The 17065-nt window shown below is 39.4% G+C and overlaps 2 protein-coding genes across 3 annotated transcripts in view; both read right to left on the reverse strand.

Annotated features, from left to right (window-relative positions):
* The window catches only part of dennd5a (DENN/MADD domain containing 5A), a 29421-nt gene extending 20827 nt beyond the window's left edge, over positions 1–8594 (reverse strand). For both annotated transcript variants that reach the window (XM_034556933.1, XM_034556924.1), the window contains exons 1-3: positions 8358–8594; positions 960–1031; positions 87–196 (exon numbers count right to left, since the gene is read on the reverse strand). In XM_034556933.1, coding sequence (XP_034412824.1) covers positions 87–196; positions 960–1031; positions 8358–8457 — 282 coding nt within the window. In that variant the 5' untranslated portion in view covers positions 8458–8594. The remainder of the gene's footprint in view (positions 1–86; positions 197–959; positions 1032–8357) is intronic.
* Positions 8595–11119: 2525 nt separating this feature from the next.
* On the reverse strand, positions 11120–16549 carry tmem41b (transmembrane protein 41B). Its single transcript, XM_034528757.1, has 7 exons — positions 16284–16549; positions 15064–15181; positions 14085–14213; positions 13610–13703; positions 13397–13501; positions 12987–13125; positions 11120–12893 (listed from the first exon to the last, which is right to left on the reverse strand). The coding sequence occupies exons 1-7, from the start codon at positions 16378–16380 to the stop codon at positions 12724–12726; spliced, it is 852 nt and encodes a 283-aa protein (XP_034384648.1). The 5' UTR covers positions 16381–16549; the 3' UTR covers positions 11120–12723.
* Positions 16550–17065: the final 516 nt, after the last annotated feature.

Raw genomic sequence — 17065 nt, forward strand, 5'->3', positions numbered from 1 at the left:
TTATTTATAAAACTTGTAAGAATAATGGCATGGCTGGGAGTATTATAAGATATTAGGGTAATAATATATCTGTGTAGAGGTCATACCATGCCCACTGCATCCTGGTCAAATGGATTCCACTCGACATTGTCTGGATAATGTGCCAGGACTTTGGATTTAAAGGTTCTCCGTAGTGGACTCTGCTCAAAATTCTCACCTGAAAGTGAAACAAAACAGAGAGAGAGCAACAAAAATAAAAGAGACAAACAGTTAGCCGAGGTTTCCAGATGAAGATGGAGGAGCAGACAAACAATTTGAGCAGAAGCAGGTTAAAAGTGCCAGGAGCAACTCCAGAGAAAAGAGAAAGTCAGCATATTGGTCTTAAAAGGAAGATTGTAATGCACCATATAAAGCGGTCATCTGCACCTAACAAAATAAAATATAAGAAAAGAAGCATCATATACTCCAAAATAGATTTACTTCATGGGTAATAATGCTTTCTAGCAGCTTGAATGGCAATATAAAAGGAACACACAAAATAATCAATCATAGAAAGCTCAAAAAGAGTTGATTTGAACCCGAATAAAGCAGAAGTGATGCACACACCAAGGCAGTACTGAGAGGTCATTCAGAGTGTAGGGGGAGAGCAAACACTGGCCAAGCAATGCCAGCGCAGGCAGCACTGGATGTGTGTGTGTGTGAGAGAAACAGAAGCAGTGGTTGTCAAACATCAGCTCATTGTTCAGCTGCTGCTGAAGGATGTGAGGGAGGAGGGAGGCGGGGACAAGAAAAATCAGAGAGCGCAAAAAAGAAAGTCCCCACACCTGTGCAGAAAATAACTGTGAAACTCAGAATTTGAAGTAACAAAAAGGGAATGCTGAGTAAAAAAAAAAAAAACAAGGTGTGCCAGGCTAAAGGTTGAAGGGTTAAAGCTGAGCTCAGGTTAAGAGGGGGAGGAGTGTGTGTGGTGGGAGGGTTACCTTCATTTTCCCCCGCCAAATTTCCTCTGGCCCCATCTCTGAATTTAGTAGCCTCTATATACTGGCATAAAGCTACACAACAAATAAAACAAAAACAATGTAATTAAAAGCCTGGTTCTGGATGGTTAGGGCATCACTTCTCAGTCTGTGCAGACATCCTGACAGCCGCCTGCTCGGAGAGCAAGCTGCCCACAGACACAGCACAGGTGTGCGTCTGCGTCAGGTGGGTCTGCTGACTCAAGCAGCCTGTAGGGTTACGATACAGCATTTCTGTGTGTTGTAGCTTCCGCTTCTTCTGGAGATCAAGCAAATCCACACTGCTCTGCTATGGATCATATTCTCACCAGAGAGTCCACAGCCATGCGATCAGCTCTGTGACGCTGCACAGTGATGGAGCTAAATGCTAACGTCTGCATGCCAACATGCCCACGATGCTTTTCTGGATGCAATCATGCAGATTTTAACAGGAATAATGTTGAGCACCATCTTAGTTACAACATTAGCATTAGCACTAAACAAGGAGTGCAGATGAGGCTGACGGGAAAGTCATGAGTGTTGCAGGCAGTACAGTACATCGGGAATTACTGAGTTTTTTAAAATTCTTAAATGCACCTATTTTTGATCTGTATTTTTCTTCAGTGGGAATGAATTCAGAGTGCCACAGACTTTTTATGGGATTTCTTGACAATAAAGACAAATATAGAGTAATTAAGTGATAGATTAATATTACATGATTTATACGCTGGTACGTAGAGCAACATTTTAGAAAGGAATAACGTGGCATTTCAACATATTTTGCCCTTTTAATCACCTGGTGAATAAACATCTCACGGTGTGGCACATTATTAAAAGATGTGTATCCCATCACTACAGTCATGAGGTTTACTGAGTGAATGGCTGCTCTTGTGTTGCAGACTGACCTGAACTGGGCCAGATTATCTAACATTTTATATAAAAAACACCCTTTATGCAACCAGGCAATGCTTTTTGCTGTTCCCTCTCCATGCATGACATTTGCAAAACACTAATGAAACAGCCCTGCTGGCAAAAAGCAAAAACACACATTCATGCAGCCTATCAAAGCCAAATGGGAGCTTTGTAACACAGGGCATCGACTCTTTTCTAGTTACACCATGTCAACAAGGTACTGCTGCTCTCAGGCTGATGTGGCCTACGTAGTTAGGGATGCGCACTTATAATATGACTCAATGCTGAAATGAAGACTCTCTCAACTCTCGTCCCTGATGATTACATTCATTCTCTCTATTGTATTTGTTTGAACAAGACAACACGGAACATTTGAAGTAAGAGTGTAAAAGATTAAGTGGTTTAATCTGTTGGTTACTTTCATATCTAAACTGCCCACGGGGGAGAATCTTCAGGAATGTAAAGTTAGACGTCTATTAAAAGACTATTATTAACGTTAGTAGGGATGGGGAAAGGATTATCCGGCTTGTTGTTATTTATTTTACATTATTTTACTACGATGGCTCCAGAATTATTGTTTAATGATTTAGGCATATATGTAATTAGTATTTTGTTCAAAGAGGATAAAAACGCTTGCGTGCAAAGAGGAACGCTGTTCTTCGTGAACTCGGTAGTCAAATTCCAAGACAGAAAGTGAAAACAGACTCGGAGAAGCACGATGATGTGTGTAAACTCTGTCAGGACGAAGTCAAGTATTGCAGTGAAGTAAAGAAACAGGTTGTTTTACTCCACCAACAAACAACCCATCCTTTAAAAGTAATCACATGTGCATGTATCATACCAAATGGCCATTTTGAATTAGCATAAATCACACCCACAGTCTGCACACGAACTCTAAACTACCACAGGAAAGTCTGTTTGTTAAAATCATACCGTAATTATCACAGCATATATCAGCAGCACATTTCAGGAAACATTCATTACATGTACAACCATTATGGTTTATTTTCTAAAGCCTTATGTGTGGTGCAGGGAGAGTAATTGTTATATATATTTATATAATTATATAAAATCAGGCCATAAGGCTCTTACAATATTTTGGGGGAATGCGTATGCTTTGACAACAAACGATGGATGGATTTTAATGTTTACTATGGTGAAATGTGTGACGGTCACAGCATGTTCACGCTCAGGTGCAGTTGGCTCAGATCTGCACAGGTGCTCCTTCTCTCAACTGACGTCTTCGCCTGGTAATTAGTGCTAATTACACGGTAGCTGCCTCGCCTTGGGACGTCTCTCGTCTAAATGAGCACCAACAAACTCGACAGTGACGGAACACATCTTTTGATCTGTCACTTTCCAACCAAATGGACGGTGACGCGCCGAGCGCGCGGACCGGTAGCTGTGGGAGTGGAGCGTCACGCAGGTCTGGCTGCTCGCCGCTTTCCCTAGTCCTGTGAGCCAGAGTCCACCCAAGGCTCTGCACCCCTCCTGCGCTCATACTCCCTCGCAGCTACTTTGGCACGGCACGGCCCACCAGGCGCACACATAAACGACCGTGCCTCTCTGTACTCTAGCACGGCTCGGCTGCACCGCCCGCAGCAGGACGCGGTGACGGCGCCGCTAACGCTTCACAACAATGCGGTTATGTACCTGTCAATATGTCAACCACTTGGATTGTATTGGACCTCCTGGAAACCCACATATTCTTGCTATAGTATAATTTATTTAGAAACGCAAATAAGAAATAATCTAGGAAATTATTTTCTTGCCAAAGAACCTGCTACAACAACATAAGGGAAGCACTCGCATGTATTTGTTGCAAAGCAGATGCTCCGTATATTGATATTATTTATAATCAGACAAATCAATATCTATATTATATATACAGCTAAGGAGAGGGTGTATGTGGCTGCCTCCAGAAAAAGTGCTGCACACAGCGTCTTCTTTCAAAGCTCTGTGCAGGTTTACAACCTATACAACCCATAAGTCTTGGTCGCCATTGCCAATGAGAAAACCCCTGAATCTAAGAGTAAACTGATTCAAGCTGCAGATCTTACACTTTAATCCTGAGCTTCCATCACAGTCAGTCATTACATCATTAGTTAGAGCCCTGTGAGCCAGAACTTTCTCAGAGCTTATTTGTGGTCAGCTTCAGAGTTTGTAATCATCATGTGTGTAAAGATCAAGAAACACTGCACCCGCAAAGCCCTGTGAAATGTGTAATGAATCTTCAAACTACATTCAAAATGTCCCCGATACATTTTCAAGCAAATGTGTTAAAAATACTTACAGGAGACCCTTTACTGGCCCGTAAATAAACAACTGTGTGAAAATATGAAAGCCCACATTATGCATTTGAAGCCAGCTTTCATGTTGAGCCATTCATCCTCATTTGTTTGCTGAGCAGAATTGGGAGAGAGAGGCTGCCTGGTAAATTCAAAAGGATATTTAGCATTTGAATAAGTGGGTCCTGTGTGCGAGTGTACTTATGTCCCTCAGCTGCCTGTGTTTCCAGGTTCGCCGTGAGGCTGCAGTGTTATACATATGCTAATCAGACCCTCGCTGGGCTGCTAACATTGTGAAAGAAAGAACGTGTTGGTCATTTCTTTGTATGTATTCTTTGTCAGTGTACATTAATCACAATTGCATCATATAAAAAATTAAGAACACACCTTGGTTCTGTTATATAACTATATACAAAAAACACCAGAGTTTGATTTGGCTCATTACAATAATATAAGTGAGTAAGGCTCCTAAGCGACCATCTTTTGAATCTGTTTTCTAAGATGACATGTTTTTATTAATGATGCTCAACACTTTTGATTAGTCTTCCAATCACAGCTGAGGCTGTATATATATATATATATATATATATATATATATATATATATATATATATATATATATATATATATATATATATTTTAGATGCAGTTAGGTACTAATCTACCCACCCACACGTGAAAGTTATCTGAAACGCCCCTGTGTTAACAAACATTTACAGTAGTGTGTGAAAAAGAACCATGAACCCACTGCAACTAAAAAAAATAGAAGACGTACTCTATCACAAGTGCAGATTAAAATATGCACAATGAAACACTTCATCCAACAAACCCGAGTTACTTAAAATGCAAGAGAAGTTCGAGGAATAGCGTATGTAACCTGTAACAATGGAATTTCCACACCATTTCCTGTCTCGACAACTTCAACTGAAAGTCGATAAAGGGCAAGCCCCTAACCTCTTTCTACAGTAAACAGCAGCAACATGCAGTAAGTAGGACAGCGTCAGGGATGTTTGACCACAGCGCCTCCGTTTCTGTGCAAGTTTTGAACCGGTTGTGTTTTTGTCTCGTCAGAAAGACCTCAAAGAACCACGATCACACCCTCAAAAGGCAGATTATGATAACAGAAGAATGCAATGCTATTGGAGCCATTTGGAAGGTTAGAGGGGAAGCCAATCAACAGGACATTATATAAAAATGAGACATTTACTTCAATAAAATGTAGATTTCTTTGTCTTATACATGATTAAAAAAAATGAACATGCAGTTCTGTCTTGTACCATTTTTTTTTTGATAATTCAAGTTTCTGAGAGTTGAAAAAGAAGCTGTCACAAAAGCAAGACGGTGCCTTCTTTCTTTTGCTGCCGCTCATGGCACAAAGCCACATTTTGAAGAAAGATAATCATACACTCTGGTAGTCGCTGCCCACACTGATGCAAGGCTGACATGTTCATAAGTATTCACTCTCTTTAACATCTTCAAAAAGCTTTACTTAGTGTTGAGACGGCCTGCTCAAGTACATACAACTGCTCAGTTCGAAACAGAGCAGTGCATGTTCTTGAACTTCTATTAATTTTGTTAATTTTAAATGAATTTGAACTCAACTTGTAAAAATAAACGTAAGGGGGTTGAGTCTCTGAAAACTAAAATGATGTGTGGCTATGTTATTGCTCAAAGGAGGAAATAACTTTCTTTCAACCACAACATTAAGCTTCTCACTACCTCCTGAGTCACAGTAAATCACACTGAAAGAGGGATTAAAACAGACTCTTCTCTAATAATCATTGTGTTGTGAACAGCAGTTGCACAAGAAACGTTTTATTCCCCCCTCCCCCAACATTAGTAAAAAAACAAATCAGTTAAAATGGCTGAACTAATTGGACTGTTGCCTGAAGCAGGCGTAGTGACCCGGTCAACAAGAGCTTACACTTTTACACTCACAACAGGCTTTGGGCTAATTTGTGCGATCAGATTTGCACTTGGATAGTTTGCCTGACTGCAGCATCTCCACCATCAATAAGAGCAAGATTTTGTTGTTCTTTTTAATGTGAAATACACAACATTTGAATTGAAATGCAGTTGATAAGTACATCATTTGAGTTGAAACTATAAGTTCTTTGTCAACCTGTTTTCCCTCAGGATATGTGTTAGCATTGTTGCTGCTGTTGAGAACCCTGACATTAATAATGTTGGAGTTGCCAGATATTTACATACACTTCAAAATGACACAAATCGCCATTGTCAAAAGCCAAAAAACTATTATTTAGCAAAACAACTCCCACCTCTACCAATATCTTGGATCAGTCACGACTCCAAGAGCAGACTCAAGTCTATTAATTATTGCAAAACCCTTTCCTTTGATGGAAGCATCTTTTGGGCAATATTGGTCACAATACACCAATACACCATTTTTCGTCACTACATCTGTCAGTTACAGAAAGATACGAGAAAATGAAATAAATTTTATTCACAAGAGTCTTCAACAGGGAGCATGAACATTTAAGTGAAGATTTGTTTTACGCCGAGACAACATGGATGTCCATGTCTTTGTTAGGACGTGCTCTTTTGAGATGAGATGTGCAGATATGGGGACATACCCTGTCATGTTCCTTTTGTCAGTTGTCATGGCTACACAACCAATTTCCCAGAGTGACTTTGCTCTTGTTTGGGATTAGCTTGAAATGTAACAATTGCCGCTGGTTGCATCTTGGATTCAGTGTCTTTATCATTTTTTCACAAGATGGTAACTCCTCATACGATGTCTCCAAGAGTCTCCCACACTAAGCGACGCAAGTGTATTCCCAACTGCGTCGGCCTACTGTCAGATCAAAAGTGCCTGACATCACTGTGGACTTCCCTCAGAAAATCAAAGTTAACTGAGTCATAGCAATCCTTAATCACAGAACACAATATTTTACCATTTGTAATATCTGAAATGATTGATATGGATATAATCATCTCTCAGAGTATGGGATTTTCATATTAAAATATCAATATATATATATATATATATATATATATATATATCATGGTAAAGTAAATGACTTGACAGTCAGATGACAAACAGTTTATGATTACCATGTACATGTTTGTTTTTGTGTTCAGTTAAATAAATGCCTGGCATCTAAAGAAATTGGTATCGCATTGATATAAACTCATTCTAAAATAAAATAAAGATTTCCCTCAATGACAAACCCAGAAATATTAAAAGGGATAACTACCACAGTATTAACTGTATGACAAAATCATTAACAATAGACACATGTATATAGCCTGGTTTATATTGTCATATCGGGCACCCATACTGGCTGATGCTAGTTTATACACATTTATTATACAAATGCAATAACATTTGAAAAGTTTGCTGACCAGGAACATCGTATGAGGGGAAAACAGCACTGTTGCCATGCCGTTATATACCACAGTTTCCCATGCAGATATATGTGAGCCCTCTCTCTTTCAACACATGATCATGCAGGTAAAGACAGAAAGGGTCAGAGTACCAGAATCACACAGGATCCCGGTGTGTCAAAGCCTATTGTGCTCTTTGTATCACATGGCATGTTCAAACTATTTATATTTGTTTGTGAAGGGAAGGATGTGCCTTCTAAGGAGTCTCCTTGAGGAGGATGGTCGGATGCACAATGTGGCTCTCGGGTGGATGCTGAGGATGTTAGGGGTCGATGGGGGGGTAAATATCCCCCAAGGGCATCTGTTATTGCGCCTGACCTCCTCTATATAACCCGATGACAGCTGGAGCCACTGTACCAACGTCCTGTGTAATTACATTATATCAGTACATCCGTGTTGTACATCATCAACCAATGTCTGAGTGCACTGCAAGAAAAGTGATACTCACATTAAATATGCATTACTGCGCAGAATCAACATCAACACAGTTCAGTTAACGCCGAAGCATTAACGAGAGCCAACAGTAATCCTTCTCATCGAGCAGCACCAGGTACGTTACCGGGCGGAGAGGAGACGAGCTAGGCCCGGACGCTGTGTCCGCTGGGGACGTTAACAACCGATACGAGACGACACACGGTTAAATAAACGACAGGCGCGTTCAGAAACAGTAACGGCTCAATATTAACGCTGACATTACGTTGTACGACCCCTTCCTTCCTTCCGTATTTGCTCCAGCATCAACCCCGACATTTACCCCAACGGCTAAAATGCTTACCGGACAGTTCGTCGGGTTCCAGCCCGCTTGCGGTGTCGAGTCCGCAGATCACAAAGTAGTCTGCGAACCGGCAGGAACCGGAGCTGAAGCCGGTGGTCATTTTGAGACTGGCCCGGTGGTACCTTTATCCCCCCAACAGGGAGCATATTAAAGGGACTCAGAGAAGTGCTTTCTCCCTGCCATCACGGTTCTACGTTACTGCGAAGCTCGGAAATCAGTACAGACACCAAGCTGGCCTGTTCTGTTAACAGCAACGGCGGTGATACACCCGGCTGAAATCCTTCACAATAAAACGTAATTTCCGCAACAGTAGAGAAACGTTCCCATCAAACAAGAATACTGCCGTTGGCCCGTATTGTTATTAACTATGTGGTGTTTCATCTGTGCGTAGCTTTTTATGAATATTAATTTAAAAAGAATATATAACAAGTAAAAGTAAATATATAAAAGGCTTTTCTGGGTTCGCGTGAAGTCTTATTTCATCCATAATATCTTTCTGCCACCAATAATCAGACTACAGACTTGCATATTCTGCCATATTTATACCATTAATGATATTTTGAGTGTGACTTATGTACTACCTTCTTTTCCCTCCATTTATATATGCATACGATGAGTCAGAACAGCCCCCTTAGATAGTTTGTATATCTATGTGAAGTAATTATCACTAACATATTATAATTTCATCCAACTTTTGAGGTTGAGAAAGTTGTTTTATTTTGTAGGAGGTATTTATTACTTCCGACTTTGTTCTAGCTACACTTTACACATCCATACAAATCTGAGCGTTGCAGTCGAAATGCATTGTGGTCCATCAACACCGCAACAGCTGTAATCATCTGCCTTTAAACCGAACAGAAACACAAACATGAACCTGACAGAATATATTCTTAACCTGTTCGGACGCTAATGCAGTTATGGGGAAGAAGCTATTGTATTTTATATTTTAGCACATTGTTTTGAAGCAATGAATTAGTGGTTCTTTACTGTAGAATATATATACACACACATATATATATATATATATATATATATATATATATATATATATATATATATATATATATATATACACACACACACACACATATATATATATATATATATAAATACACATATATATATACACACGCGTATATAAAAATATACATACGTATATATACATATATATATATACACACATATATATATATACACATACACATATATACACATACACATATATACATACATATATATACACACACACACACATATACATATATACACACATATATATACACATATATATACACATATATATATATACACATATATATATACATATACACTTATACATACATATATATATATATATACACATATACACACATATATATTGACTAACAGTAAAACTATATAAATAGTTTCACTATTAATCAACCCATTTATCGAGAGTATATTGAATATCAAATTCCTATTGAATTATATGTAAAATTCCCCTGATGCATTTCATGTTGGTAGGAGGGTGAATGTTAGTTAGAGGGAGACCCCCGCTTAGCAGGTATGTTACAATAGCCCCACCTGGTGCCACTAAACCTCCCTCATGTTCTGTCAGACTTGATATAAACAGTACATATGATTTGTTTATGGATGAATAAACACACTGAAATGCCGCTGTGCATTGTTGTCTTTGTGCCATTGAAGTTTGCTGCAGGCTCCTACAAAGGGAAAGAGCACCAGACAATGTTCAAGCTTAATCCATAATTGCTGGAAATTTCCATCCATCCATCCATTTTCAATACCGCTTATCCTCATTAGGGTCCTATCCCAGCTGACATAGGGCAAAGGCAGGGGACACCCTGGACAGGCCGCCAGTCCATCGAGGGCACATGTAGGGACATACAACCATTCACTCTCACATTCACACCTATGGGCAATTTAGAGATCAATTAACCTGCAGCATGTCTTTGGACTGTGGGAGGAAGCCAGAGAGCCCGGAGAGAACCCACGCTGCCACGGGGAGAACATGCAAACTCCACACAGAAGGACCGCTCCGACCGGGAATCGAACCCGCGGCCCTCTTGCTGTGAGGCGACAGTGCTAGCCACTACACCACCGTGTTTTGGCTAGCAAAAGTTTCCCTGCTGCAGCATGATCAAGCATTCAACCTTTATAGATAACACTCAAAACACAATTATATTCTGTAAAGATAATTTTTAATAATTCAATAAATATGAAAGAAAAAAACATATTTAAGAGGACAGAAATGTGCAATCTGTAAACATTTCATATTACAATAAACCACTTCCAGGTACAAAATAATACTGCTTTTTGAAATGTTAACAGAGGGTTACACAGTTATCTTACTATATCTTTGATAAAGGTGAAAAGACAAAACAATATTTCCAATTTGAATAGGGTGAATTTTAGAATAAGATTAAGTTTCAATTTTGTAGAAAAGAGAAAAATAAGTATTAAAATCTAGCATATTCCATGTTTTGTAAATTCAGCATTAAGGAGAACTTTAAAGAAGTTAATCATGCTCCTATTTAAGTAGAGACAAAAAAAAAAGATTGTTTAGGAAGAATTTATAGTATTTACCACTTGACTTAAACACCTTTAGTAACAATGCATTTTGCAAGACAACGATGTACCTCAATTGTACAAATAAACCAGTAAGAACTAAAATAACAACCCAAGTCTTTGACAGTAGCGTTCTGCCATGAAAAGCATGACAGGAGGAAATGCTAGGACAAAAGTATGCTCATACAGTAGAACCATTTAAGTTTCACATACATTTATGTATCCGAGTTTGAGGGGTTAAGAATCTTATAGTAGTACACAGTAGTAAATCTGCTGATTAAGATATTGAAATAATCAGGAAATTGCAAAAAGCATCAAACCAACTGCTTCTAGGAGTGTGATATTTTAAGAGATCAAAGAAAAGTGCTGCACGTACATTCACTGCATCAGCGTCTCTATTAACCAACCAGAAATGTTTTAAGCAGCAGCAATAAGTTACCTTGGTAAAATGGCAATGAAACAAAGAAATTATAATCTAAAATAAAATCTTGCTTTCATTGCACAGGACACCAACATTGTCATTCAAAAAACAATGAAAGGACACTAAAAACATAAATCAGGCATCATAATACATCTCACCTGGCGAAGAATGGAAGCAGTAAAAAGCTAGGTACGGCATGGATACCTCAGTCCGTTGGCAGTCTTATTGAGGGTACTGGTGTATCATCCGTAGTATGGGCAACATCTCCATTTCTATACTGACATGGCAAACAATATTACTGGGTGGAGATGAGCTCACCTATCATTAACAGATGCGAGCCATGAGAACCCACCTCATCCTGGATTTTTCAGATTCACAAACCAAGACGACTTTTCTGGGTTGCATACATCTGACCCCACATAAATCAGTTGTGTTGACAGTCTTTGTTCCATTCTTAATTACAAATTGGGAGTTCTGCATCCTGCAATTTGGAGGTACTGTTAGGAAATATTACATGATCCAAGTCTGTTCTCTACAAGTTACAGTGGCTACGAATATGTAGAGGAACTGCTGAAAATGTGTGTGGCAGCGGATGCCGGCACATTCCAAGGAAGAACGTAGCATCTCACCCACTTGTCAACAAGATCAAGTATCACATTTTTCTCCTCCAGTTTCATTCTTTCCTCACGGCATGTTTGCCAAGGTAAGCACCAGGCATTACAACTTTTTAAAAACTAAAATCCACTTTCAAAATTTGCGTGACAGTTATTGCTGTGGTGGTACACTTCATTGGGTTAGAATTAGAAACAAGCATGTAAAAAAATAAATATCAAAAAGAGAGTGGAAGTTAAAGATGCTACAAAGAGGATGCAGACAATCGATATGCTGCTGACAAAACAAATGTAATAGCAGAAGTGGTTTCTGTCCAAAAAACTAACTAACTGATGTTTGCACCAGCCTCAACAAGGTACTGATTAGATTGTGTTTTTTAAAATTCTAGCAAGAAAAGAGAAACCAGAACTATGAGTTTTACTCCAACATCCTACAAGTAGCACCTTTAATTATCTGGCAAGAATCATAAAATAATGAGCAGAGCCTTAACTCAACGGAAAGATGTGCCACAATCACAACATAATTCACAGAAACTCAAAAAGTTGTGCAAGCAGTGGCCGGTGTGGCCGGTTTACCCTGCCCCTGCCCACCACCCCCACCGCTGCCTGCATTTTGTGGTCAATGGGTGCTTGTTGGGCCAGTGGTCAGAGACTCTACCAACAAAATCTGTGTCTGAGATAGAGGCACAGCAACTTGAGTGACAGCTTCATGTTCCTGAGCCGAAGGGATGCCGGGATCAGCAGATGAGGTGCTGAGGTGTTTAATGTTCTACTCTAGTTTCTTCTGCAGCTTTTTCTGGAAGCAAACAGGCAAGATCGAGAGCACAGCAAGTACACCGAGCACAGCCAGAGAGTTCCAGGACACGGCCTCACCAGCTGTGGTCAGTTTGTACAGTGTTGTCCCGGCATTGATCGCCACAAAGGATGGCGGCGCCACTCCTGTGAATCAGCCAGGTTGAATACAGGTGAGTCAATGAAAACAAAACATACCTAAATAAGGTATAGTCAGACAGAAGAAGTAGACAGCCTTACCAAGAAAGGTACCGATGAAGAAAACCCCCAAAGGCACATTGATGACTGGTGAGGTGATGTTGATGAACCAGTTGGGAAGAAAGGGGGTTATCCTCAGGAAGATGATGTAATTGATTAAATGATCTCTATGCGTTTCAACCTGCCAGAAAAAGAGTCACGAAGAGTTTCGTAAGTAACCTGAATTACCAGCAGTTCCCATTTGTGGATTTTATTACGATCAGTGTATATTGACAAGATGAGTATTTGTCAGTTATTTCAGTAACCATTTTACAATACCAGTATTTATTTTTGGCTCCAGAATTCGCTTAAAGCTAAATAAACAGCATTAACACAGGGTGAATAAATAGAAAACACAACATTGCTTACAAACATACCATCTATAAGTACAATATCAGTTATTAGATGTGTACCTGTTGGGACCATTTCCGTGCTCTCTCTGAGAGATATTTGTAGATAATCGGTCTGCCCACCAGATATGATAGCATATAGCAAAAGGAAGCACCAAGACCAGAGCACTGTCAACAAAGAAAACATTGGTTAATACCAACATACATGTATGTAGTACACCAACATCAGGACATCTTCTCATTTGTTTTAAATCACACATGTCCTTCCTTACTCACCAAGCAGACTAAGAAAAGAGCCAAGGGGAAAGGGTAAAGATATCCAGACAGGATGCTGAGGAAGATAGAGCCAGGGATTGCAAATGTCTGGAGGCTGACAAAAGCGTTAAGGTAAACTACTTGGCAAAAACATACAGTGAACACTCGGGCATAGGAGACAAGTAATAATAAATAATAAATATTTTTTTACACTGAGATGAAGAATGACAGACTATTTCCATCCGATTCTGAAGGGTGTCATTTTGAGGACATACTGCTTGACGGATTTTGAAAGCCCAAATATGGTGATACTTTGTAATTATCTTGGACTTGAAAATCTGCCAAACTGTTCTCAATATATTTTAGTACACTTCTGACCCCAGTTATCAACAAGTTAACGACATTGTTGTTATCACTTTAACTTAAGGTAGTTCTGACAACACCACCAATAGGAAGCTATGTTCAGATGAGTAGGTTGATAGATGTCCAAGGATACAAAATAAATGTTGCAAAGTAGGCCACCAACACTTGGGAGTAGTATGTGTCTTTGTATTTGGACAGCACAGTTCCCAAAGCTTTGGCATCATCCATGTCTTTGGGGATCTTGATTTTCTCCATTTCATCACTAGAAAAAAGAAGAAAAAAACATCATACATTTATCAAACATTATCCGTTTTTTTTATTTCACATTGCAATACATACCAAAAAGTCACCTATGGATTTTGACCATTATGTCAAAATGAGTAGCTCAGTTTGACCTTTTCTTGGCATAGAAATATGAATAAAATCAGCCAACGCATGCAAACAAAGGAAATGTCACCCTCCCACTATCGTTATCTTTACCGACCGTCTGTCTTCACTAGCTTGAGTCAGAATACTCCAGACCTCTAAACATTATGTAGACTTGTCACTGCACCAGTGCTGGGATTTTTGTTAGGTGACTTGTTAACTTCAGGATTTACCTAAATCATTTACTTTTTTTACTGACATTACATTCATACAACCATTAGCCGCAGAGTGAAGGACATTATGTATTTCAAATTCAAGGGTGAAAACTAAAATGGGATTACGCTTTTGCGACAGTTTTTCTCAAAATCTGCAGTGCAGTTCATTTGTATTTTATTCTTTGGCATACGTTTTTATATTTAGCATTCATATTACCTTTTAATTAAACTATTCATGATATTCCATTTACTCTTCTCTGTCTAACATTGACTCTTAATCAGTTAGTTTAGTTTTAGTCAAAGTAATATATCCCTCACTTGGGAAGCAGCAGCACGGAATACATTTAGGTAATTTTTGAAAATAAGTCAGTTTCATTATCACACTTAGAAATCCAATCATATGTTTGTTTGTTTTCTAATTCGAGATAGTAACTAATAATTATTTATGAATACAAAATCAGTCTTCACCTCCAGGGATGTACATTGCTCTGTGGATTATTATATTTGGTAAATTGTGGGAATACAACTTACTCAGGAAGCTCTGGGAAGTTCCTGTAGACCAGGTACATGACGGAGGCAGCGCAGGTGAAGATAGAAACCAGAAGCAGGAGAGACATGCGTGCAGAGCCCCCTTCAGTATGCTGAGCATCTGTTGGGGAAATATAACTTATTTACCATATCAATCAAGAAGTTACTCTAAAACAGACCAGACTAGCTACCAGGGAGCCTTATGTAATTTGCTCATCAGTTTTGCATCACTTGTTCAAGCCCCTTCAGGGAACTGCACTTCCCCCTGAGACAGAGTCCTGCTGTTTCTGAGCTGGTGTGTTAAATCACGCTCTCATTAAAGGCTTTATGGAGAGGGACAACTGTAACAGTTCATTTCATGCGTCAGGTTAATTAAGTGCATTTGCTTTAGAATTGTACTTCACTACAGTTTTTAGGGACTTCAACTTTACTTGAGTATTTCCTTTTCCTTTTATTCCCCAAAATTTGACAATGGCAACATTTTACTTTTTACTCCACTACGTTTATCGACACCAATAGTTAAATTATAAATTAGAATAATACACACATAACATAATGTATCAAATATGGCGCATTGTTATCGATTACACTATGCAACAGTATATACAATGGTAAATATTACAACAGTAAAATGCTTCTTATCCATTAAAGCAGCAGATATAATTATAATAACAGCAAATAAACAAAACAAAAAAACAATTGTACATATTAGTACAACAATCAAAGGGCCTACTTTTCAGCACAGTATATATATATTTATGGTTTACACGAGTACATCTGACTAAACGTATTAAGTATTATTTACAGTGACTTATTGATACTGAGTGACGTAATGAGGACTTGAATACTTCCCCCACCACTAGCTAACCTTACTTGTCGTTGGATGGTCTTTGTTAATGAAACATCTAAACGTTAGCCTCACTAATAAAAACTGATTTTACTCTCGGTTTAATATTCGGGACAAATGAATCCTATTCAGTACTAACGTTCATGAGCATGGCGTGGTGTGTAGGTTAGCTAACGTAACTCCAACAGGACATTATGTTCATTATGCTAGCCGTCGTCGGCTAGCTGGCCGTCTTCAACGCGCCCGACCGCAAAGCAGAAATGACGTTGCAAAGTCGTTATATTGCTCATTATATGCATCTGCCTACCCGTGGGGGGATTTCCTTCCCTCTGCTTTACATTCATGTTAGCAGTTGGCCACCAGAACCAGAACCCACCTTTCAGCGCTTGAGAGTCACTCGTCGCCGCCTTCAGCTCCTCTGGCGCCGAAGAAAAACCGTCGTTCTCTCGTCTTTCCCTCCGCTTTTTGGCCATTTTACGAAGCTATCTTCGAGGTCAGCTCGGGTACCGGTGTGTGAGTGTGCAACAGCCGGTTGGGTGGAGTGACACCGGTGAGGTGACAGCCCGCTGACACGTTACACAGACCGCCCTTTAACCTCCGCGGCACAGCGCAACAGCCGGTGTTATTCCCCACAGCGCCCCCAGCAGAAACGGCGCCTCCGCGTGCGAAGTCGCGATCGGACTCTGGAACTCGGTGCATTGTATATCAGTGCCGCTTACGTTTCACGTTATTTACATGTCGGACGACATTTATTCAGCTCCAGTTACTTAACCCAATTACTGTAGTCAATTAATTTTGAGACAAAACACAAATATATATTGAACCCTTAATTGGCAGGAGTCAGGTGTTTCGGACGTGTATAGCGAGATTAAACTCAGTGGACCCCAGGGAAAAACTGAGCAGGTCTTTTATTAACCAGTGCTCCAATTCTTCATGCAATGTGTTTGTCTATTCTACAATATGAAACTTGCCGAGTGGTAAACTAATCAAAAAATATTTTAGAAAAACACAAAAGTGATAGTCTCAAACCTATACAACTCAAAACAGGTAGCCAAGTTTAAGTAAATATCCTCTTTAAGGCATTATGTCAGCAGTTATTGTTATAGTGTAGCATACGCCCACTTTTTTCCCCTTCTATTTATCTGTCAGTAAACTGTG

Source organism: Cyclopterus lumpus, chromosome 3 (genome assembly GCF_009769545.1).
Source record: "Cyclopterus lumpus isolate fCycLum1 chromosome 3, fCycLum1.pri, whole genome shotgun sequence".
In the NCBI taxonomy this organism is placed as follows: domain Eukaryota; kingdom Metazoa; phylum Chordata; class Actinopteri; order Perciformes; family Cyclopteridae; genus Cyclopterus; species Cyclopterus lumpus.